The sequence below is a fragment of the Megalops cyprinoides genome, chromosome 9 (genome assembly GCF_013368585.1).
Source record: "Megalops cyprinoides isolate fMegCyp1 chromosome 9, fMegCyp1.pri, whole genome shotgun sequence".
In the NCBI taxonomy this organism is placed as follows: Eukaryota; Metazoa; Chordata; class Actinopteri; order Elopiformes; family Megalopidae; genus Megalops; species Megalops cyprinoides.
In genome coordinates, this window is record NC_050591.1 from 12,252,768 (window position 1) to 12,279,358 (window position 26,591).

General features: G+C 45.8%; 1 protein-coding gene across 2 annotated transcripts in view; it reads left to right on the forward strand.

Moving 5' to 3' along the window:
* si:cabz01090165.1 (uncharacterized protein LOC100333421 homolog) overlaps window positions 1-25,787 on the forward strand; it is an 87,800-nt gene extending 62,013 nt beyond the window's left edge. Inside the window, exons 2-4 of one of the 2 annotated variants that reach the window (XM_036537243.1) lie at window positions 14,524-15,897; window positions 21,237-21,860; window positions 24,939-25,787. In XM_036537243.1, the coding sequence (XP_036393136.1) occupies window positions 14,524-15,897; window positions 21,237-21,786 (1,924 nt within the window). In that variant the 3' untranslated portion in view covers window positions 21,787-21,860; window positions 24,939-25,787. Of the gene's footprint in view, window positions 1-14,523; window positions 15,898-21,236; window positions 21,861-24,400; window positions 24,432-24,938 lie in introns of those variants that run through there. The other variant, XM_036537244.1, reaches the window with a different exon arrangement.
* Window positions 25,788-26,591: the final 804 nt, after the last annotated feature.

Sequence of the window (26,591 nt, forward strand, 5' to 3'; positions counted from 1 at the left end):
AGAATATCTGAAGCCAATTCACTATCGAGACCATCCCTCAGGCACTGTTCCTTAGATTACAAGCGAGTCTGCTGAAGTTAGGTGTGTTTCTAGGCCTTTAGAAATCAACGGACCAATGGACTCGCTGTTCAGGCAGTTCTTAAAACTGACTGACTGGTGTTATTGATGTGACAGCATTTCACCGTTGCACTGTGGATATTATTGTGGCAGCTACAATCAAGCGCACCGCACGGAACATCTGTATGATTCATTGTTATTGAAAGTGACCCGAATTATCAGCAGATTAATCAACAGCTGACAAAAAAAGAAAGAGGAAAACAGTCAACTAAAAATTTAATTGACTGGCAACCCCGGGGTTTGTTGATAAGAGCGGTCTCATTGGAGACGGAAAGCGGGGGGTTCTGTCTCTCCATGACCGGAATTTGAAACAGCACCATTCTCCCAACAAGAGCCCCTTGTTCCAGCTCATCTTGCCGTGTCGTATTTATGCATGCAGGGAGGCCTTCATAAATAAGTAACGACGCTACAGTGGATGTAATGCATTGAGGAGTAGCCAATGTGAACTCCAAGCAGCTGCGGTGGCGATGCTGACTTCCTCCTTTATCATAGTGTCAGTCTGCACTTTGAGGCCACAAAGATTTATTGCTCAATATCCAATTTTCTCTAAATATAACCCACGGGGCATGGCTTTCAGCTTAGGGATGTAGCAAATTCTAATGTAACAAGATCAAATAAGAAATTCACAGTCTCATAACCAGATCTGAGACACAATTATCAGCTATTTATGTTTGGAGAACATTCTTAAAATATAAAAAAATGCACTAAAAACAATAATGTATGGTTAAATGAGAGTTTTCTTACATAGGTGATACCAATGTGTTTTAGAGGGGATCATGTACGTATGAACAGTGATAGACGCCAGCTCTAGTTTTCTCCTGGTGTTCCAAAAAGGCAGCTGGACTATGGGCCAGCTGCTAGCTCGAGGTAGTAGGAATCCCCTATAGAAAATGAGTGGATGTTACAATGGTGCTACCCACAAGAATAAATGTTCTGTTGTGTTGTTCTGTTGTGTACATTTATGCATTTCAAAGATAAATGTCTTTTCAGATCAAAACCTTTATCAAAATTCAGCAATACTTTGCAAACGAGGCTGCTCATGTTTAAACAAGTCCCAATATTATGATGCCATGATCCACTCTGAACATAATAATTGATGGAACCGTGTTACCCAAATCTGCTAACACCCTCAACCAATTGTATTATTCTTACCGTGTGCTGTCTACATTGTCTCTGAGGTTTTTTCACTCTGAAAGGAAGAGGAAAGATTTCCGTCTTCACAGTTATCTATAACTTTATCACTTGGGATATCAAGGATTTGTACTATTTCTGCCAGTCTGTACTGGCTGGCTTCAAATGAAATCTATTTTTTGCAGCTACCATTTCAACATTGTCGGGTCTACCAACCTATTCTCTCCCGTCAGTTTGGGTTGTTAATTTCATGGTGTACATTCAGACTCAGTTTCTGAAATACAACACGAACGCACATAAGATTTTTCAGATGTAGCCTCTCCTCCTGTTATGTTGTGCTTAGTGGCTTGTTTTAATTCTTTGTATCCTGTTTTTGTGTACAACCCCCTGTCCTCGCCAGCCTATTGAATGGGCAAGGGAATTGAAACATCTTTAAATGGATTTGCTGTACTTGCCTGTTTGCCAGGGCCCAGACTGGATGTACTTGCACCGAAACAACTGAAACCATCTAGATCAACAGACACTTTTCCTTGCAATGACAGTGTTTTGGTGTGAACTGAATTGAATTTGCTCTACATGGTTCCATTTTTCTGTCATTTTGTTAACTCGCTCTCGGTGTCATGCCTGTGAGGGCTGCGCCATCATTGGACATTCATCCCGTGCATCGTTGCATCCATTACGCTCCTCTTTGCGATGATGGGGTCAGCCCTCTCAACCGCAATTTCAATATATAAATGCACTGATATGTGACATATGCTTTTTATAAGTTCTCTCAATTTTTTCCATCACTTTATCTCCTTCGCCTTCACTTATCCATCTGATGATTGGTCTAAAACGTGCCTGTGTTTTCTCCTGTCCTCTTTCAATCATTTCTCGTCATGTTATTTTGTCTGCGCCGTTCTGTTAGTGTCATTTAAACATTAACATTACCTCCCTGTGATAACATTCGCCTTCCTCTTCTGTGGTGTGTAATTTAGTTTCCTCTGTAGTTAACATTATCATTGCGCTGCCACATCCCTGTGTGGCGACCTGCTGGGATATTATAGGGAAGGGTGTCATGTTAAATGAAAGACGGGTGATTGATTGTTGTGACAGAGGCACAATCATCACGGCGCGGCTTGAAGTCGACAGGCGTCTCAGGACCCAGCCCGAGTGGTTTTTTTTTTTTTTGGGATGACATTTACAATTATCATTTCGCCGGCGGCGCACGCGGCCGGACAGGGCCATATGTGTCCTTAACGTGGATGCGAGCGGGCGCGGCGGCGGTAGAGGCAGTGTTGGTGGCGGCGGCGCGCCAATATGGCACCTGTCATATCAATATCCAGCTCCTCCGTGACGGCCTCGGCCCGCGTCTCAAGGTCAAAGCGCGCCGGTCCCCGCTGTTTGTTGTTCTGCATGCATATGTCTCTGCTCCTTCATGCTGCTCGGTCTCCGAGAGCCTGGGCGCGGAAATTTCCACTGGGTCGCACGCGGGCAAACAAAAGGCCAAGAGCGCTGCTCTGTTTTCACAGTGCAGCCAAGGAGAGGGGGAAGGAATTAACTGGAGCGGCCAGGGACGGTGTCCCTGTGTTTGTTTCTGGAATGGAGAGGGAGCGCGTGCGCACATGCACACGCACACACACACACACACACACACACACACACACACACTAGAGACCAGAGCATATGATTTCCAGGCCGCGCTGTTGCCTCTTCCCCCTTATGGTTTTGAGACCTGTGTCATTTACAGGAACTGATCGAAGTCACTTGCCCTTGACACCTTGCATCAATAATAGGTGTGGTGGATTTCTTTCTCCTTAGACCCACAAAGAGATTTGGGAAGGAGTGCTGGGGAGTATTAAAGGATTTGGACCGGAGAGGCAAACAGCAGGGTCAGTCTCTGTTACCGTATGCATGCCCGTTGATGTGCCCTGCCTCTGCATTGCAGCGGATGAAAAACAGCTGCATTAATGGGTTCCAGTATTTGAAAATGGCTTCAAGTACAAGAAAAAAAAAGCATCATCGAAACTAATGAATAACGATCGCTGGCAGCGCGACACACCAGCTGGCATGATTCCAGTAAAGAGATGTTCTGGGGGGAGAGAGAATAAAATATCCTTACCAATACCTCAGAATGCCGATGATAATTCATACCTGAAAATATCACACAATATCCACCGGGCCTCTCTAATTGACAAGAGGGGGTTATTCGCGTTATCGGTCACGGACACGAGGGGCGCGTTTTTTTTGCAGATTACGGGCGTGGCGTGCCGTTTTGGAGCGAATTCTCATCTGAGAGAGGCAGGCGGGAGAGGGAGGAGAATCTCTCTGGTGTCTCCAACGGCCCGGAATCGGCTGACAGCAGGAGCGGCGGCTGCCGGCCCCACGCAGCAGCACACTCCATCCCCTGCTGAGAAACGGAGGGAGGGGTGCAGAGAGAGGCAAGGAAGGAGGAGACAGGAGAGGCTGTTAGATGCAAGGAGAAGAAGAGATACGCCTGTGTGTGTGTCTGTGTCTGTGTGCATGTGTGTGTGTGTCTGTGTCTGTATGTGTGTGTGTGTGTGTGTGTGTGTGTGTGTGTGTTCGCAAGTGTGTGTGATATACACAGGCCTCACAAATGTGGAACTGATGAGAAATATGACAAAAGCATTCATGAAAGCCCAAGCATTCGATCCTGACTCTTTTTGAAGAGGCTTAATGTAAATTTCTGAGTTCACTCTGGTCTGCACGATAATGGAGACATAAATAGGCTTAATGTATTTAAATGCATCAGAGACTGAACATGGATGCCATTTTCATGTGTAATTTTCTACTTGTATTGTCTCACATATACAAAGACACATACTATAATATGTAGTTATGCTCTATGTATATGAATTATACTCTATTTTATTTGTCATTATTTCTGAACCTGAAGTAATTTTCTTTTTGTACAGGGGTGTGGGTATTTTTTTTTTTTGTGTTGACATACATATGTATGACTGTGTGTGTGTATGTGTGTGCGTGTGCGTGTGTGTGCACATGTGTGCAATGTCTCTAGCAGGAAGCTCATTTTGCATGTAGCGCTACATTCAGTCATGTGTCAAACTGGCCATTTCCAGCACAGTGAATCCGGAACGGTCTATAATCAACATCCGCATAACAAGGAGTTCAGCAGAGGCAATGAAGGGGGGAAAGAGAGATAACCATGGCTGATGGTTTGAGTCTCCGTGTGGAACAGAGATCAGGCTGCAATCTCGCCCCCCCCCCCCCCCCCCTCACCCCCCACACTGCCCACCACCCGTGAGCTCAGCACGCGTGTGCACCCGCGTGACGGTGCAGCTTGCCGACGCGCGCGCACATCTTTGCGCCCGTTCCTCTACGCCTTCCGGTTCAGTTGTGACAGTGTGCATGTGTGTGTGCGCTCATGTATGCCCGGAACATATGTTGTGTATGTGTGCAAAGTGTTTATTTTGATGAGAGGCAGCGTGTGTGACTGTGTGTGTGTGTGTGTTCATACGCTGCATTTTGTGAATGAGTTTGACTGAGTGTGCTTTGTTTTGATGCAAATGTGATAAATGAGTATAAGTGTGCATGTGAGTGTCTGTGTATGTATGCATGAGCGCATTTCCTGTGCCCTGCTCTGCTGTGTGCATGCGTGTGTGAGCATCTCTAGTGCTGATTTGTTTTGTGTGTGTGTGTGTGTGTGTGTGTCTGTGCCCGTGTATCTCCTGTGCTGTGTTTCACTGTGAGTGTGCCTGTATGTGCATCTCCTGTCCTGTGTCTGCATCTCCTATACTGTTTTGTTGTTGTTGTTGTGTGTGTGTGTGTCTGTGTCTGTGTGTGTGTGCTTCCAGATCCCCTTTGCTCTGTTTCACTGTGAGCGTGTGGGTGGAGAGGTAATGCATTTACTCATAGAGGATAGTGTGAGGGATGTAAGCCAGACACAAATTGACTGGGCCCTGCCTGGCCTCTGTCTATTAGCAGCAAGAGTGGGAAAGTCAGTGCAGTCTGTCCTAAAGTCTTTCCAGCCTGGGAAGTAATGGTCCAAGACCAGCTACACCAACTCAAAGTTAAATCAAATACTTTGCACAAGAAGCTAAAAACTTATCAGTGCTGATTGCTTAGGGTATTACTTGTCGATTATTATATTACGGTATTATGTAATGATATATAAAGCACAATAACAGCTGCAATATTAAATATCAGCTCACCAAAATCTGGTATCTCCACTGAAGTGAAGTTCAGGATGTAATTACCCATTGCACAATTACAAAAGACGATCGTGGACCGAGAGGAGGGCGACTGTTAAGAGAGAGCTCAGCATTGAGCCAGCCTAAGAAATTCTTCCATCTCAGCTGCTCCTCTCAGATTAACTTCAGGCATCCCGGAGCCTGGCATTAGCATTCGGGTCTGCGCAGGCAGAGGGCATGCTGTTATCTCTGACTGTGAACTGTGGAGGAGTCAACATCCCAGATAACGCCCTCCTTCCTCTCGGCCGAGGAGTGGCCATCCGCAGTCTTAATGCTGAACGGCGTGAAGAGATGACATGAGCCTTCGCTGTCAGGAAAAAAAAAGAAATGCTTATATACGGCAGTGTTTATCCAGGCGGAGGGCTTGCTGACACTTTCGACTGTACGCACATGCATACATGCAGATACACATGTTCGCACGCAAACTGGCATGCAGGCAGGCACGTGTGTGCACAAAGCATGGACATGCTCACGGACTCATACAAACATGCACACATCAAAGACATTTACACCAGCATAAGGATAAACACACACACACACACACACACACATACATACTAACACGCACACACACACAAAAGCCGACTCAGTAAAACACGGAGGAGCATCTCCTGCCACACAGGCCCAAAGTGCAATTAAGGTTAACAATGTGGATCCGGGGCAGAGCTACGCCAGTCTGCTGGGGGACAAGAGTCTGGAGCCCTGCTTAAAAAACAACGTGTTTTGCCCTGGGCCCGGAGAGACCCTGAGACTGCGGTGGACAGCATCTTCCTCTGTGCACATCTGTCAGTGTGGCATGCCACCATCACTGCAGCTGAGACAACACACATCTTCACTTACCCTGAGTTGTTTCACTACATTTACAGATGTACAGTACCAGTCAAAAGTTTGGGCACACTTTTCATTCTTTATTTGTCCATTACTTTATGTTTACATTTTGGAACAATAGTAAAGGCATCAAAACTATGAAACAACACAAATGGAATTATGCAGTGACCAAAAAAGTGTTATAAACAAATCAAAACTATCTTATATTTTAGATTCTTCAAAATAGCCATAAAATAATTAAAACCTGTTTCATACATTCATACATAGGCATCAGCTTCATGATTTATTTTTCAAGCATTTGAGAATAAGTCTTTAGATCAACATTTCTTTGAATGCATGTTTCCCATTGTCATAATGAGGTGTGTCCAAACTTTTGACTGGTAATGTATAAATGGATAATGTACAAAAAAATGTAAGTCGTATAAGCTGCGTCTGTCAAGTATATGAGGAGCAGAGGGTACATTGGCTTGTTGTTGTCGGGAACCGCCCGCCTTGATGGGCAGGGGGGCGGGGTGAAAGCCAGAGCTTATCCAAAAAGGTCGAGGCTTTTAAAGCTTACGACGGGGGATCAGGCGGTAATTACTCCTCCTAATGTCATTAACTGTTTTGGCACCGTGAGTGGATTACTGGCGCTCTTAAGCCTAACAGAGGAATCCTATTACCAGCGTGACCCGCACCACTGGCACCTCCCAGGAAAAACAGTTCTTTGATTGATCAGATATCCATGTAAGAAGTGACCCCTCGTTCATCCGAACAGGGGAAAAATCGTGTGAAAAAATCAAGTGACAAATGAATTCCCCCTCTGGGGGGGGGGGGGGCTGGGGTAGCTACGTGATCACCCAGGCAGGAGGCAATGTTTATGGACCTGTCAGATCTGCACGAGTGGCCCTCTCAAGCCCTTCTGTCAATCCTGCCAGTGGAGTGACACACTGCGGCCCCCCCCCCAACAAAACACACTCATGGACCTTCTTATAAATTATTTACTGTAGGACCTAATTGTACTAAATTGTAAATGACACCTCTTTGACTTATGCTGGAGGGTTTGGTATATCGGTGGAGGCCTACTGCAATTTTACATTATATTTGCATTACATTGCAGTCATTTAGCAGATGCTTTCTCCCAGAGCAACATATATAGGTTACAGGTTTAACATGTTGCCCATTTATACGGCTGGATATTTACTGAGGCAACTGTGAGTTGAGTACTTTGCCCAAGGGTACAGCGGCAGTACTCCAACAGGAAATCGAGCCAGCAACCTTCAGGTTGCGAGCCCTGCTCCCTACCACTACGCTACATGGCCAGACATAGCGGTGGTCTCATTCATCTCCATGTTCTAGAGTAAGGCTAACGGGTGATGCACGGAACAACATATCACAAAAGAGAGCCTTTGTCCGTGGCAATTTACATAGCTGACACTCTCTGCACATTCCATTTGTACAATCGATTATTTACAGAGCCAACCCTGGTTGGGCGCCTCGCTTGAGGGCACAACAGCCGCCCCACCAGGGACTCGAACCCGTGAACCTTACCACTCAGGCAGTGCACGCATGACTGGCGTCGGGCGAGCGTGTATGTCTGAGCGTGGGAAAGCATGTATGTTGCGTGTCAGCGCGTGTGCACACTCGCCTGCTCTCGCCTTCAGAAGAATTCCCACTGTTGACTTAATGGAGTATTTCAAATGTTTTGCGAACACACAGAGAGAGACATACAGAAACTGTAACACCTGTCTTATTCAATGAAGCCTCTAGGAGAACTGTATGGCACAACTCTGAAAGGGTCGCATGTCCAAAAATAAGCCAGAAAATTATATATATATATGTACACATATATATATATATATATATATATATATATATATATATATATATATATATATATATATATGTGTGTATATGTATATGTATATCTACGCACAAGCTGTTTTTGTATTGAAAACAAACACTGCAAAAAAAAGAGGCTATTTATGCAAATTGAAAGGGGTAACGCATTCACAACCTTCAACACCTTGGGCAGCCAGCAACAAAAAAACCGTTCACCATTAACCAGAATAGGTGAGTGAGGCATTCATTAATATTTCACCATGGTTTATACGCTATAATTATGGGTCAAGCACGCACGCAAAAGCAAAGAATAATTACAGGCAGTCCTTCCTGCGTTCCGACAGCTCCGTCTGCGCCAGGTGTTGCATACATTCAAGCGCGGGGCCACTGGTAATGACCACACAAAGGATCGAGCAAACCTTAATGCCACACAATTACATGGCAGTGGTGCTGCAGCTGCAGCATAATGGCCGGGCATTGTTGCGACACAGGCCGGGATTGGTTTTCTGATGAAATGTGCGCATCCTTTTTCCGAGAGCCCTTGGGAGGGGAAGGGTCCGAGAGAGCGCAGTAAAATCCAATTCCTCCATCCCCCCATCACCCCCCCCCTTCTCCTCCGCCGAGAGCATATTATTTTCCTTGGCGCTCGGAAGCAGGCAGACCACAGCCGGACTCATCGGCGTTCCCTGCAAAGCAGACTTTTGCCCCCTGTAAAGCTTCCTCCGACGGATCCTCGATTCGTGTTAATTACCCAGGCCAAATGCACCCCCGTGGTGAGGCAGCCTCGCTCCTTTCAGGGAGTCATTACCTGCGAATGTGTGCCTGCCCTGCGCTGATGATGGCACCCCCATTACAGAGTGATTTACGGACAGGCCACCCCCCACCTCCAATTTCCCACCCCTGTCAACGCGATCTTTACATGCTTGCTGGTATTGTTCTTCAAATGGGTTCAGTAAATCCTGGTGACATCCTATGTGCACCCCCCGCCCCTTTTAGACCAGACTGCTTCAGCCGCTTGCGTTCATAGCGGATGTCGCTGCGGCTATCGCATCTGTGGACAGAAAAAGAGATCATTTGGGTTTGTTCAGGGGGCACACTGCTTTTCTTATGCTGGCCCAAGAGGAGGAAACTAATGAGGCAGTGATTCGGAGGTGGGCTACTCTTGTCCTTAAGGGTCACACATATTTTTCTGTAATTTATGCCAGCCCAGGTCTTAATTATCAGACTGGGCTGTTTCCCTTTCGCAGGGCCCAAGCTCCTCTTGATTTTGCTCATTAAAGGGTGATTTTTGTGGTGACATTGTGAAGCAGGCCTTGTTGGACTTCAGTTGCTCCAGTGCTTTGTCTACCCTTTTGGTATCTCTGTCTTTTCGGTAGCTACCGGCTACCATGGGTGGAAGCTGGATACTCATTGAGGCAATATAGCTACACGAACTATAAAGATAAATGTACCAAATTCAGGCCCCAGCAGGTTGTAAACCATACGAAATTTATTGATGTTGACTGAGCACAACGCTTTCAAACTGCAGTTAGCCCAGACCTGAACACCTCCTTGACTGCAGATGACATATCTGAAACTGAGCAATCTCAGAACTACTGCTTTATCAGTAGGAGGAAGTGGGATGTTCACAGAGGGAGGAACAAGGTATTTCTGAAAAGCGAATGGTGACCATGCATTAATGATGCATCTAGATGCCTGGTCCAGGCATGTCTACAACACTTTCGGTGCCATTAGAGGCCTCTACGCACCAGTCAGAGGATTCCTGGAGGAGCGAGTTTGACGTTTTGGTCATTCTTTCTGACTGATTATCCTTTTATAATGGCACAGGTAATGCCAGGGTAGACGGGACTGATGCACACCTTCACGAAGCTCACCTTGGACTGCAAGGAAACAGCAAAATTACCACTAGAAGTAGGCGAGGGAGAGTTGTAATCTTCACAACTGCAAGGGAAATAAGTTTACTACCATCAAAACATGTATACAAAAGATGTAATGGCTGTGGCAGCGAGGTCAAAGTGGCACACTAGATGAAAAATTTATAGTTAATTCAACTGAACTTTTTTTCTTTAGAATCACTGTTACCTACCAACACTTTTGAATAGTCTGGCCTGAAGTGACCTAAATGTGGAGGAAGCAGAGGTGTGCAAAAGAAAGAAAAAAAAAGCTTCCCTTCCGCTTGCCTGAATAAGTTCATGAATATTGAAAAGAGAAAACAGAAGACGAACAGCAAGAGCATTGCCAAAGATGAGAAGAAATGATAGTGTGATCTGGGAGCTGACCTCGGAATAATGCAAGCAGGATGAAAGGTACAGAATCAAAAAACTGCAATAAACAAAAATAGAATTGGCAACAAAACCAAAATAGAACTGAAGCAAAATTGCAACAGAAATAGGTTCATACGCGGGGCAACTGCTCTTTCATTTTAAATTCTGGGCCCGAATGCAGCAGCTAGCCCATGCCAAAGGTTAGAGCGGATGGAGTGATCACTGGCAATCATAAAAAAGGAGCACCAGAGCACGCCTCATAACGCCGAGACGGATGGCGGGGTGCCGCAGTTGGCGGGGAGGCGGGACCTGACCGATTCTGCGGCCTTTGAGGTCTCGGGTTTTATCCGACCGTTGATTTCAGCTGGCGCCCATCACGCCAGCTCCTCAATCCACATATTTTTTATGTGTTTGTGATCGTCCCATTGGCCTCCATTGTAGCATTTTTGATTAGCTCAGTTTGCAAACTTCATGTGTTACAAAACTGGCAGGAAATGTTCAGCGTTTGCTTTGGTTAGATAAGCTTGAATATTAGCACAGTGCTTAGTTCTTCTGATATTATTACAGTTCTAAAGGGGGGTGCATTATCACCATCATCATCATTATCATCACAAACAAATTGCAATTACATATAAATATATTTGATAATAGTGTCCATTATTGTTATTACTTATTACTTAATCCCAACTATTTTCATAATGCAAAAGGTGAAAGCTGGTTTGGCAGTATGGACAGAGCTGTATTACAGCATACTCTCTACTGAGCTCCCCCGGCTGATACTATCTCACAGCTAAGCATGGAAGTCAAGATTTTTGTCAGTAATACGATTACCAAGGAGCAGTGTCTTACTCTGTAAAGTCATTCAGTTAAAGAGAGACGGTTGTTGAATTCCTTACCACAGAGCAGAGTAAAGCGCAAGAAGTGAAGTTCTGCCTCGTGTCTTTCGTGTGTGAATGTTTAACTGTATACACTGTATACGTGTGCATTATATATGTATGTATTTGTGTACAAAGGAGCATTGCTCTTGGCAGGAGCAGCGTGAGAGGTAACAGTGATCTAAGTTTGCCCAAAAGTCCAGGAGACAGCAGACCTGAATCAGTACATGCAGCACTGAGTTCCATATTACAGCAGTCAGTGAACTGATACATGCCTGCAGCCAAGTCAACCTGTAGCCACTTTTTGCCTGTGGCTAAAGCTATGCCACGCCAGGCTCAGTTAATGTTTGGACAGGAGACCTCTTAAGAAAACCTGCCTGCTGTTGAAATTGTAGTCAAGACCCCCCCCCCCCCCCCCCCCCCCCCCCCATATGGGGCTCTGCTCCCCCCAGAGCCTGGGGCGCCAGGTCAGTGGTGGAGGAGACTGTGTTATAGCAGGTGCCATCTTTCAGGTAAGAGATTACCTGGATAATCAGTTGCTGACAGTCAATACTATGATATAACACATTGATATGAGTATCCTCAAGTTGTTTTTGTCATGCAAAATTAAATCCTAATTGAATGCTGATTAGGATTGAAAGGATGACTTGATCCTCCTCCCACTGTGCTGAAATGTAGTAAACATCACATGTCCTTCAGACATGTACAGTATACAGAAAAGTTCCATATGGCTAATTGTAGTAGCAGTAATTCAGAGTCTCAGTAGACTCTATGACTGCAGCTCTTCCTAATATGTTAACATTAGACCTTCTCGTTCTTAAATTAGACATTCTTACATTCAGAAGTTAAAAGACATTCCCCTAGCTATCATATTTTAAATTCAATTGATTGACCACCATCTTGTAACAAATAACCAATCAACATAGAGTACCTCTCCATTTAGGGTGCTTCACATTCATTTCAGTGCATCCTGTTTTTATATATCGTCTACCTTCATTTCAGACCTCCACATCAGTGCCTCTTCACTCTTGTTAAAATATGAAAGAAAAAGTCATGGCTTTGTCTTATTTTGTTTGGCTAGATTATATTAAATGAATGTGCATGCCATCAGGTTCCACCCCTGACAATCACAGAGCCATTCTACAACATGCCTGCAAATCAAATGCAATAAAAATCCATTCAGATCTCAGGTCTTGCTCATTTTTTTTTTTGCACCTGCGCTTCTGAAGTTATTCATTATCATATCACGGCGCCATTCAAGTGGCGTCTTTTTTTAAAATGCATTCTACAGAAACTATAAAGCGCTCCGTAACGGCACTGGCCAATTAAATGGATCAAACAATGGCGGAGCATCGGTTTGTTAGTCCCCCATAGAGAGCTCAATAGTTAACAAGGATAAAAAAAAACTTACTTTGGTCTTTCAGTGATATGTTAGACAAGCCTCGAGCAGCCCTTTGTTTGTGCATTTACATGTGCTTGGGAATCTTGCTGACATGATTCTAGAATAGCTGATGCACGGGGCGCATAAATTGAAGCTGCTGCCCTCCAAGTGCTTTTCTTGGTTAGTTGTCCGGATAATGGTGCTCTCCCATGAGGTGCCGCGACTTCTCACTCTCTGGATAATGCAGACCAGAGAGCTGAGCCCGGCGTCGCTGCTTCAGTGGGCTGAAGCACCGCTGTATGCGGATCTGCTGGAAACAAGAGCAGGAGTCCCCCCCCCCCACCTCCCCACTGCTACCACCCCCCTGCTATCCGTACACGGCGCAACGGTGCCTCCACCTGGTGGAACGGTGTAACTGCTGAAACATAATTCTGCCTCTTTTCAGCAGGAGAGTCAAAGCTTCGTATGCCTCTCCGCATCAGGGTCTTTGCGTAGGTTTTCTGGCAGCGAAAATAATGACATTCATGAGAGTTTTTTTTTTTTTTTTTGTTTTTGAAAAAGCATAAAAATATTAGCATGTATGCATAAATAAATGAAAGGGCATTGATCACATAGTCATTAGCAACTTGGGAGGGAAGAGCATCTGGTATGTATTAATACTGTCAAATTGTTCCAACATTTCCTCTAGGTATCTTGTATAACTAAGTGGATGGGGGCAGCCAATGCTTATACAGTACGTTTCTCCGCAATGAAAGCATTGTGGGTAACTAAGCTGCATCATGTAATTGGAGCTTGGCTAATGTTCTTACGCAGCCTCTTATAGACTTGGGGCTTCTCTAAGAACACTAGTACATGCGGGGGTTCGGAAACGCACCACACAGCACTAGCAGACGGTAGTGTAGCTGGATCAGTGTCTGATTATGCAGCTCATGTTACAGCTCACTGTCCAATGTGGGGCATTGCAGTTGACCCCCACTAGAAGCTCAGTATCAGATCTGTTTGCATAAATAATCACAGGGGCACCAGGAACCACTGTTTTTTTTGTTTTGTTTGTTTGGGTTTTTTTTTTTGTTAATTATGTTTTTTTAAGCTTTCACATTTATAGTGGGGGATTATGAAATTAATTTCATGGCTCACAGCCACAAAAACAGTATCAAACAATCAACACAGAGCAAAAGCACAGACATTAAATATCTCCAGCAGTCTAATGTCTAGATCTTGGGTTGGCTGGTTTTTCATAGTTCCCAGCCAGACCTGGGGTCAGCTACTATCATGTAATCACTTAAGTTCATGAAGTCCCAATTATTTTTAAATTAAGCTGTTATGCTTAATATAACACTGATGAGCAGGCATTCCACCATAAGCCAGAGTGGCATTTGAATTTCTGTTACAAATGTCATGTTCCAATTGCTGCAGAATCCATTACTTTTAACTATGTGCATAACTGAAATAATTGGATTAAGTTACTCCCATGATTCTTATGGGTCATTACAGCCAAGACTCACGGGTCCTTTCTGACCCCGACAACTGATCCAGGATCATCCTACCCATCCCCAACCCTGATCTATTCCATTTTGAATAACGGCCGGGTAGTAATCCAGGATCAATGCGTGGGCCGAAACTATGTGAAACATATATTTCTCCTGTATACTCATGCATATTTTCAGTGATGGTGCTATACGGTACCACACACAATAGATAAAGTCAGTTGATCTAGGGCCCACTGACATATAATATTCTCATAACCTTGCTGCAGGAATGCAGCAAAGTGACAGTGTAGTTATGGCATTGCTGATTTATACTGAAAAACGTAGTGCGTTATCTGTATTGTGACTGGATCTTGGCCAGCGAATTTCCCCAGCTCCTAACAGCCCTGTTTCCTTTCGTCAATACAGGAGCGCAGCTATGGAGGGTCTGCTCCTCTGTCTGGCACTGCTGGTCGGGTCGGTGTCCGCCATGCTGTGTCCCAAGCGCTGCACCTGCCAGAACCTGCTGCCCTCCTACACCGTCCTCTGCGCCAAGACCGGCCTGCTCTTTGTGCCGCCCAACATCGACCGCCGCACGGCCGAGCTCCGCCTGATGGACAACTTCATCACCACGCTGCGGCACCGGGACTTCGCCAACATGTCCAGCCTCATCCACCTCACACTCTCACGCAACACCATCAGCCAGATCCGGCCGTACGCCTTCGCCGACCTGCAGGACCTGCATGCCCTGCACCTGGACAGCAACCGGCTGACGGTGCTGGATGACACGCACTTCCAGGGCCTGGTCAACCTACGGCACCTGATCCTCAGCAACAACCAGCTGCAGCGCATCACCGAGGGAGCCTTCCAGGACTTCCTGGAGACACTGGAGGACCTGGACCTCTCCTACAACAACCTGGTGGACATCCCCTGGGAGACAGTGGGCATGCTGGTGAGCGTCAACACCCTCAGCCTGGACCACAACCTCATCGAGTTCGTGCCCGAGGGCATCTTCTCCAACCTGCACAAGCTGGCGCGCCTGGACATGACGTCCAACAAGCTGAAGAAGATCCCACCTGACCCGCTCTTCCTGCGCATCCCCGTCTACGCCAAGATGAAGGGCTCGCCGCTCACGGCGCTGGTGCTCAGCTTCGGCGGCAACCCGCTGCACTGCAACTGCGAGCTGGTGTGGCTCCGGCGGCTGACCCGCGAGGACGACCTGGAGACCTGCGCCTCGCCCCGCGAGCTCGCCGGCAAGTACTTCTGGACCATCCGCGAGGAGGAGTTCGTCTGCGAGCCGCCCATGATCACGCGCCACACCTCCAAGATGTTCGTGATGGCAGGCCAGGAGGTGAGCCTGCGCTGCAAGTCGGTGGGCGATCCCGAGCCCTCCACGCACTGGGTGAGCCCTGACGGCAAGCTGATCGGCAACACCTCGCGCACCGTCTGCTACGAGAACGGCTCGCTGGACATCCTCACCACCACCGTCAAGGACTCGGGCGTCTTCACCTGCATCGCCTCCAACGCGGCCGGCGAGGCCACCGCCCCCGTGGAGCTGGTGGTCAACCCCTCGCCCCACTACGACCCCAAGTTGGAGCCCGAGCCGGGCCCATCCGACATCCCCACCTCCATCAAGTCCAACGCCAGCGGCGGCCACCCCCGCCTGGACCAGCAGCGCGTCAGCGTGTCCGAGCTCACCTCGTCCTCGGCCACCATCCACTGGCCGCCGCAGAACCATATCCCGGGGGTGCGCATGTACCAGATCCAGTACAACAGCTCCACAGACGACATCCTCATCTACAGGTGAGGAGGAGGTCGAGCATGGATTCCACTGTTATGCAGCTTGCGCTCTTTGCAAGCATGTTTTTCTTTTTGCTTCCACAAAGCACAATGTTTTTCGTTGCCTTTGAAACACCTAGGTCTGTCCAGAGAAAAAAAAATTGACCGCTAGTTTACCACCATACTTGCATCTCTAGTAGCCACTGCACTTGTATCTCTCTCAGCTAGCTTGTATCTTGTCTGGCCAACTATTGAACCTTGGTCATGCAGCACTTCTGATACTGTTGACTCCTTATATGGCTATTTGCTTGTGCTGTATTTGTGCTTGTATATGTTTTGGATGAAAGTGTCTACCAGATGTGTAAATGTAAATGTAATGTAAATGTTTACCTCAAAGTTATGAAACAATTAATGGGCCTGATAAGACAGATTCATAAATTCTTAGCTTGTCCAACTGTACACATTTCCAGTGCTGTGTAATACTAAAGATGTAACTTAACCAGGGCTTCGGTGCTGCATCCAAAATCTATGTACTATGTGTAAATCGAAATTATTTGCTTTACCACGCAAACCACTTTGAAGAGTACATTAGCTTCTCTAAGTGGAGTCATGTTACATTAAATCGACAGTATGACAGCTCATGCCGCTGAGGCAAGTAGGCAACATTACCCAATAGCTACTAACGCGAAGGGAAGGTTTCCATCCAGGGAAGGTAAATGGGATCTGACTTAGTGAGTCTTTAATGATGTGTGCAGATTGCTTGAATGTGATGCCACCCACTGCAACACTGTAAATGCACTGCGCAAATGTCTCCGCATCAAACCGCTCACTTTCTTAAATGAGCGGATGGATCCTTCCGGGAGTGCGGCGCGTGTGGGACGGTCTCCATTCTCGAAGGGCATCACAGAAAAACACCAAAAACACATTTTAAAGATGAATGGTACGCCGTTCCGGCGGTTGCCTCCCTTCGTTTCAAAGGGGATCACAATGAAAGCACTGTATTTTAAAAAGCACAATCAAGCACAGAAAAATCATTCAAATCCCCACTGTGAAAGCAAGCACTGTCTTCTTGAAAGCGAATGCTTTCCACTTGAAAGTGACGCCTGCATATTTACCTTGCCAGAGTAAGCCTTGAAAAAAAAAAGAAAAAGAAAGAAGATGGAAGACACAACCATGAAAAAAATACATCCTCTCTTTATTTTATGCTGTAGACAGCGGAGGGCAGGGGAGACAAACAGACACACGTCTCAGGGAGCAGAATGCGGCCGTGGCTTTTCTGTGCTCCCTTTCAAGGCCACAACACACACTCACATTGAGCGCAGTAGAATTCTTTTTCAGCACAGACAACTGCACTCAGCCCCAGCTTTTCCATCAATACTCTCGCCCTCCCCTCTCGACTTCTGCTCAAAGGATTGTTGCGAAAGCTCGGGCCTCCTCTCTGAGAAGCCATCAATCGATTCATTGATATTAATTCGCCGACCAATAATTTGTTGTGAAATTATTTCTCCCATTTGTGTTTTAATCTTCTGACTTTGTGCCTTTGGCCCCGACCACGGAGGCTCTGTGCTCCTGAGGCCTGTTAGCTCTTAATTAACTTCCGGCATCAGCCCACCCGAGGACGGACTTTGAAAAAAAGCAATGTATGGAAAGTACATTAACATTAATTATGCACAGAGCGAATGGAAGCTGCCGGTTTACGGAGCATGCAGAGATATTGGAATACATTTTGTTATTAATTAAGCACAAACATACCACGATCCCCCCTAGGCTGATTAGTTGCATCAAGCTCAAAAAGCTCCCACCAATGATTGTCTCTCTAGCCGCATATCGTGAGGCGGTGGGCAAGGGTGTCACTGTCAGCTATCCCCCTATCAAATTGCCTCTCTCTCCCTCTCTCTCTCTCCTTCTCTCCCTCAATGAATGGCAAAATTAATTGGCTATCTGCCTGCATGTCTCCTGGTCCCACTGCCAGACAGGCGGGCAAGAGGAGGTGATTATACCAGTGCCAGCGACACAGAGAGTCGGCGGGTAGCAGAGACCCCCTCCCCCAAACGTACACCCACCCGCCCTTTCCCGTTCGCGTCCCCCGTCACCCCGTGACATCCCTCACTGCCCCGTTGTGCGGCTCCGCCACTAATGTGACAGAGTGACAGCCCAATGACAGGGGGGGGCGTGAGGGTCAAGCTTGAGGGAAGCTCGGTAGGCCAATATCTTTCTCTTTTTTTTGGAAAATTGTTGCGTACATATCAATCAAAAACCAACCCCAGACAACGTGAAATCGATTTTAGTTGGAGACATAATACTACAGTCCATTGTTTTTCTTGACCCACAAGACTTCATGTGTCCAACTAAATGGTAAACCTGCATTTAAACACTTCCTCCTTCCTGATTCATTCTGACATCACTGTTGAAAAAAGTGCAGTATAAGGTACATAGAAGCAACAAGGACAAGTTGAGGCCAAACATTACATCATTAACTGGACCATTGGGGTTTTCAAACATACAGTAGCGGTTGACAGAATACAGAAGTGATATGAATGATACAACTTATACAACAGTATACAGTAACACCATACCATAGCCTATGAGAGAAAATAGCGTAAAATATACACTTATCCATACTGTTCAGTATATAAATATCACGTCTCTGGTATAATTCAAAGCTGCCCAACACTTCTCACCTAGAAAGAAACAAATAGAGGGAGCAAACCTACAAAAAGCAAATAATTTATTTTGAAACCCAGTTACCCAAGGAACCAAGCTGAGTGCAGCCACAGCTCAACTGCTCGAAGTGTGACTCCTCCAGTCACACCTGTGTCCACTATCCCCTTAGGCAGGTGCGGCTTACGAAGAAATAGAAGAAAAAAAAAAAGACTTACATAGACGATGGCAATTAGACACTTGCAAATTTACAATTAACATTTAAGCAGTTAAGCTGTTTGAATGCAATCGGTTAAAATGAGCTCAGTTATTGAAAAAAGTAAAAACTGTAAAGACAGGGATCCTTGTTAACAAAAATGCATTTAAAACGCACACATTTAAACAATCACAACACAACAGTTTTGGGGATAGTTGCAGGCTGCTCCCTCACACATCACATGCTGCAGTACCAGTCCAAAATCTGAACACAATTTTCTTTCTTTATTTTTACTATTTAGAATAATAGCAAATACATCAAAACTATGAAACAACACAAATGGAGTTATGCAGTGACCAAAAAAGTGTTATAAACAAATTAATTAAAAAAAAACTTATATCTTATATTAGTTTATTATATCTTATAACTTATATCTTATATTATTTTAGATTCTTCAAAACAGGCAAAAAATATTTTTAAAAATTACAAATTTTTGGGAAAGAAATTAATACTTAGGCATAAGCAATACGATTTATATTTCTCAAAGAAACAAATTTCATGGATTTAAGCATAAGTCTTGAGATCAAAAGGTCTTTGAATGCATGTTTCCCATTATCTTAATCAAGTGTGTCCAGACTTTTGACTGGTTCTGTACATGCGATCAAAGATAATTACAATCCCCGACCCAAAGTAGCCAGAAGTCATCACTGCCAGAGCATCTAGATTCTAGACCCTTTAACAGTGGACCTTTTCCGCAAAGCCCTTTTGCCACGGAGTAGGTCCCGGCCAACACGCGCCTTGTAATTCCACTTGTCGTCTCATCACCCCGTCGCCCTTGTGTCTCACGGCCGCGCTGATAAATGGGGCCGCCCTCCCCCCCGAACAGGCAGTGACCGGAACCGTGGCTGGGGAAATACCTGCCGTTTCACTGAATAAAACATATGACCCCGGCCGGTGTGGTCTGCCATGTAAAGACACTAAGTAAATCACAGCGTGTGTCCCCCACCCCCTGGGTTGGGGGGGCGGGCGGTGGAGGGGGGGGGGTGGGCTGGTGTAGGGAATCAGGGTTCAGAATATTTTACCATGTGGGGAGACACAGGTGGCAGTAAGTGCTCTAGTGCTCCAGCTGCACTGACGGTCCGCGGGGTGAAAACCACGCCGTGTTGCTCAGAGGAGTAAATTAAGACTGTAGATTCCATGCAGGAGACAGTGAATCACCTCGGGAGTTTAACACGGTCCCTGTGAGTGCAAGGAGATTCTGCAAAATAGGCCTCAGATTATTAAGGGGTTGTCAGTGTACCTTATTTAAAAAGTAGCACATGTTGACAAATGCAGGACTGTGAAAGTTCTTATATAAACGACTCCTTTCAGTGGGTATGCAGAGAGATTAAGATTTTATGCAGACGTTGCACAATGTATGGCTGCCCCCTTTCTTTCCAAATTGGCCACTTTAGTCATCTGCCACTGACAAATACATACATTCTCTGGCTTTCCCTTTGTAGCCATTGGTATCTTCCATGCTGTAGTATGATTGTGTACTTTCCAAAGCAGCTCACACCTGCCAAAATGGCTGCCAGCGCCCCTTCCTTCACACCTTCTACTGTCTTCACTAATTGTCTTAAATTTGTGCATTAGTTTACCTTATTTTTGGTCCTCAGATTATACTTGAGCTCTTGAGTTCTGTCAAACTTGTTTTTCCTTTGTATTCTTCTAGGAAAATGCTTTTCTTACCCTTTCAAACTATTGATTCTGACCGTGTCTTTCACAGCTGAGTTCATTGTAGCATCCACACGCCTGAGCCTGTGAAGTATAGCCGTTTACATGGTAAACAGTGTTTGCTGTCTGCTTCTGGCTCACCATACAGGACTGCTGTAAGGGGGAAAAATATGATTGTGATTTTGGTCTTGCTGTAATAGGGAAAGCTTCAAACTGTTCCACATACCGTGGCAAGGACTTTCTGTAAGAGGTAATGAGAACCGCAGCTGCAGACTTCAGAGTTAGCAGGTGGCTGCAGCCACCGGTATAAAATAACTAGACCAGCCCCATTTGATTGAAAGCCATGTTTGAGGCGGCCGTATTGAATGAAAAAGCTCTTGCGCAACAGAAACTGATGTGAATTAATTAGGGGTTCTGGATTATCAGGTGTTCTTGTCCTTTGAAGACACTGTGTTTGAGAGGATTTCTAAATGAGCCTTATGTTACATTGCAATACATTACATGACATTACATGCATTTAGCAGACGCTTTTATCCAGAGTCACTTCCAGCACAACAGAACATAAGTGTATACATTTGCATAAATGAGCAACAGTGTCAGACCGGGCTAACAACCTTCCCAAACCAGTGGGTGTGAGCATAACACCATTCAAGCCCTAGCACAAGCGCAACTTGTGCAATCTGACTAGGCAACGGAAGCCAAGTATACTACTAATGTCACTACTGTCATTGTGTGCTGTCTTTTAATTCTGTATCTTTGACTGTGACTGATGGCTTCTCCCACCCTGCAGGATGATCCCAGCGTCGCACAAGCTCTTCCTGCTGAGCGACCTGGCCTCCTCTCGGGACTACGACCTGTGCGTGCTGGCAGTGTACGACGACGGCATCACCGCGCTCACCGCCACCCGCCTGGTGGGCTGCGTGGCCTTCACCACCGATCGCGAGTACCGCCAGTGCCGTTCCATCCACGACCAGTTCCTGGGCGGCACCATGATCATCATCATCGGCGGCATCATTGTGGCCTCCGTGCTGGTCTTCATCTTCATCCTCCTCATGAAGTACAAGCTGCACAACAACCACTACAAGCAGAAGGCGGCCCGCGTCAGCAACATGTGCTCCCAGACTAACGGGAGCCAGGGCACGGGGGCCCCACCCCCACCGCCACCTTCCTCCGCCAGCTCGGCCGGCAAGTCCCTCCCACCACCAGGGGGTGACAGGGTGCCACACGAGCAGGCCCAGGTGCAGGAGGGCTATGGAAGCCCCCTCAGAGGGACCACCGTGGTGGACTTGAACCCAGAGTACAGGAAGACGGCCACGGATGAGGACACCATATCACAATAACACAGGGACCTCCTTGCTTTTTATTTCTGGAGCTCAGGTCCCTCTGCCTTACTGAGGATTATCTGGTGTCCAAGGTGAGCCTCCACCATGCACCATGCAGGCACCTGTGTAGGGCAACAGCGTCAGTTGAGAGGACCGACAGTCGACACGTGCATTCGTTCGACATTCATCAAAGGGTGGTAACGAGGAAAAATGCCACCTCAGCCACAGCTGCCTTTAACATTACTATTTTGTTGGATTTTGAAATTCAACCCACATTGTCATTGTTGTCAGGTTACGAGTTTTGCTAAATCCTAAATGCTTGGTTTTACTTTCTTCTCGGGCCACCCAAGCCTGCTCCGCGGTGTGCCAGTGTCCTGTTCGGGGTTCAGGGACTCTGGGGCATAGAACTGTTGACAAGGAGCACAGATCGCCTTGACAAGGTTCCAGCCATTAGACGTTTATCACAGCGGTCTCCGGGGCAAACGGGTCTCTTGGGCAAATTAAAGCGTTTCATGTTGATGGCGGGACGCGTTTGTCATGCGATTCTCTCCGTGGTGCTGGGGTATGTCAGAACGAGGACCTCCACCGGGCATGTCTAGTTATCGGGTTGTTGGCGGCTGTACCCAGTAAAGCACTAACGCGGCATAATGACTTCTGCTCTAAAACGGGAGTGCAAAACAAGCCTATCAAGCAGCAGCTGTGGCGTCAGGCTCAGGGATGGCAGTTCGTGCCGCCACTGGGAATAGGCAATCATCATAAAATCACACAGCACATAAACACTAAAGACTGACTTCCAGTTGCTGGAGGAGCGATTCTCCAGTGACGCTCCCCATTTTGTGTTTATGAAACCAATCATCGCTGCCCCTGAGGTATTTGCTTTTAGTCTGACATCGGGAATGGCGCAATCGGCACCGCATCCACACTCCCAGTACGAATGAACCTGCTGGGACTGCTCTAACCGCTCTAAGTCTTGTGTTTATGTGTTAATGTGTTTCATGCGTGCATTTGCGCGTGTTCGTATATGAGTGAGGCAGGGGATGGTACATGCGTTTGTCTCCACACGTGTGTGTGTCTGTATGTGTGTGATTTTATTTATTTCTCCCCTGCTGCAGTTTAATTAAATCTACTGTTTGGCATCACTGGGGAATAACTCCAGAGAACAACTCTGGGGAACGACTCCATTCGTTTCAGAGCAGGTTTATTGGCTCCAATACCGTGGAGGAATGTGTTAAGTGGCAGCTACCTTCATCAATCTGCCTGCTTTGGTAGCTCATGGGGTCAGGGGCTTGTGCTGAATCCTTCAGGCGCCAAAGCCAAATGCACAAGAGCACCTCCTGTTCCTCTCATTAAGGGAGCCCCCACAGAAAGACAGACAGACAGGCCCTAAAGGGCAAGCTGCCAGTCACAGATTGCTCTGAAGCGCAGAAACGTGCTCACCAGGTCAAATCGCTAAGCTGTTAACAGTACAAGATGGCCCCACCAATTAATTAGTCCTGGAAGCCTCGTTTGCTATTCTGTAGGACGGGATGCTGTTTTCGCATGACGCAGCAGTGGTGGATCTTACCGAAAAACCGCCCCCCCTTCCCGCGATGGTACCGCTTTGCTGATTCGAGGGAAAACGTGCGCAGCTATCTCCCCACCTGCCTTCTGAGCAGGCAGTACCCCCCGCCCCCGACAAGGACACGGCCAGGTTCCTCTCCCCCGAGCTCCCTGCCTGACACGGTCGAAAAAACCGCGGCTTCTTAGCATCCATAATTTATTCCCCCGTAAATGATGACAGGTCCCCTCGGCGACCCATTGTGTTTAATTCCGCAAACTTCAAGGAGCGCCACAAAAGGGGCTTCCTGGGAGGATGACGGGGGGAGAGCGGGACAGGAGGAGAGTGGGGCAGGCGGGCGCGTGCGCGGGAGGGAGATAGAGGTGCCGCTCTGAGAACGAGATGAATGGGCTAATCTTGCGGGCTAGGACAAACAAAAATAGCACGCCGTGAAAAAAAAAGTGTGGGGGGGGGGGGGGGGGTGAGGAGCAGGGAGGGATTGTCAAAGGGCCTCGTTCAGGAGGTAATTACCATTGTTGGTGCGCTTTGGAAAGTGGGCCACAACCTCTCGTGGCTGCCAGGAGCGGATCAGAACCCGAATCCCTTCTGACTGCCACAAGGGAAGTGGCTGCTATTAATAGCCGGCTCATTGTGCTTCGCGAGCAGGCTGTCTCAAATAATACGGCAGTCTGTAATAAACAGCGCGAAAGCCAGATGTGCAGCTGTATGATCAGGGAACATACGCATACAACCCATGATTATGGCTGTCATATTTTTTACAAGAAAGGATGCTGGAACAAGACATGCAATTTTGGCTAATGGCTCGGCCAAAGTTGTGATCCTTCCCTTGGATTTAGCTGCATCATGATGACATTTGTTCTGAAAACAACACAAATTTCCCAAAGCAAAAGGTCTTTTGTATGTGATTATTAATCTGCGCAATTTAACACACACTGAACTAAGATTATAAACCATGGCACATGTTCATAGATGGCTAGTTTTAAAAGCGGACAGCAGTTGTTCTGGTTCTGTTGATTATAGTGAGTTGGCTGCTTAACTAATTATGTGTCTGTGCGCATTTGTCTTGTATTTCAGACTCACATGTAACCCCATCTAGTTCACAGCAATGACATGAGTGAAAATAAAATGGTGAGTTACTACAGAGAGCATAGGGACAGACTGAAAACCATAGCTCTGATGGCCATTGTTCTTTTGTCCATGTGAATTAGAAAGTAACATATTTACAGTGACATCTAGTGGTGATGATTACAAGTACATCAAATCTGAGTGTCGCATAACTATAGCATTTGGCGCAGTGATGAAAAGCTTCCAATCAGACCACAGGACACAGTTGCCTTTCCATTCAGTATTCAGTCACTAGCTGACCTCAAATAAACTGAACATAATTGTATTTAAGATGAAAGACGTGTATGAATATCAATTGTCTGTATGCTATTTTTACAGTTTTACGGTTATTTAATAAATTATTTTAATTCAATTATAAAGTGGTTTTGTTTTTAAGGTCGGCCTGCTGTGAAATAAATTATGAGGCATGACCTGGTGTTGAGTTTTGATTTTTCCGAGCAAACGTATCGATATCACTACTTACAAGAAAATGTTTGTTTTCTCCTAGGCACAGACCTCGTTTCAAGAGTGGAAGCCTAAAGAGACTGAATGAATGGGATTGAAGATTTAAAAAAAAAAAAAAACACTGGGATCTAAGCTCAGTACATGGAATAGCTGCGTTCAATCCTTATGCAATTCAATTCAGGAACCTTGGATATAACACATCTTGAAAGTATGGAGGGGTGGCCAAAGGAAACCAAAAACAACCACTGTCGGGAAAGCGGTATGAGCCTGTCGCAGAGAAAACTGCAGTAGAAACAAGCCTCGCTATCCGGGAATAATGGCTGTGTACACGTTTTCTCAGTTGTCGACACTTGCGGAACACAGGATGGTTTTGATGACCTGTTATTGGTTTCTTCATGAAAGCGCCGTCACTTGGTGCTGACATGCCAAAGGAATACAATGAAGGAGGTCAGTCAATTCATTTCAGCTTGGAGGACGTAAAAAACGCAAGCACACCTGAGCAGTTGTGAAGCACCGGTGTTGAAATATTGTACAGAGTGAACTCTAGGGCACTTTATAATCTGTTCTTTTCTCTCTGTCTTTCTCTCTTTGGATAACTAAATACTATGCTCACAAATGTTGTGATGGAAAAATTCATAATTGTGGGGAAAAAAAAACTGGACTATTTTATACTGGATTTACAAATGTGGCGTTTGTCTCAAATTGTGTCTTCAACATGATTATAAGAAAATAGCCTACCAGAATTTGGTTTGACGAAGCGAACTCTTTGAGCTCAAATACTCGTTCCCAAAAAGCTAGCAGTATTCTGTTACTGAACTTAAGCTAAATGGTCAGAAAGACATGCTGGTTGTCGTTTTGCATTGTCGTTTTTTTTTTTTTTTTTTTTCAATTTAACAAACGCAAACCTCAAAAGGGAAACAGACAATACTCTGACGGCTGCGTAGAAAGCCAATGCGAAAAGGTACTGTCTTTTGCTCCAATTGAACGTGTACGTAAGTGTATGTGAGATCCCCCTCCATCATCTCTGATTTGATACCCACATTTACGTTGAATTATGAAACAACAATCCTAAAAAATGAAAGATTGAATTTTATGCTTTCATAGTTACAATATGTGGATTTATAAAGAAATAAAGTATTTTTCTTCAAGATCTGTAACCAGGATGTTTTATTCTTTCAGGATAAAGGCCCTCCATATTCAGTCCGCTACATGTTTAATGATAGCGCAACGTATCACTCCTATACATCAATTCCTATACAACAATTCTGAGGCACTGCTAGCGAGAGTACCCTCTAAACAGACACTAAAATTGCTCAGCAGTGCATAGTAATAACAATACTGCTTGTTTCTTTTGAATTAAGTAATGTAACTGTTGTATATCAACGACATAAGAGAGCACAAATATTGATTTTTTCCAGGCTTCGCTTGTATATGTAATAAGGAGAGGCCTTGTCTGCACTGTCATGTGTAAGTAATGACTGTCTGATTTGTAACTAAATTAAGGAAGGGTCTGAAGTCATTTCATAAATCTGTCTCATCTAATTCCCATCAGTTCCAGTCATACTTAAAGCATCACATTACTGCACAAGGCAAAAACAGTTTTTATTCTTTTATTCAGGTTTTATTCTTTAAAATATTTCTCCTCTGGACAATGTCAAATCATAATTGGTATCCAGGTGCTTATTTTTGTTAGCTG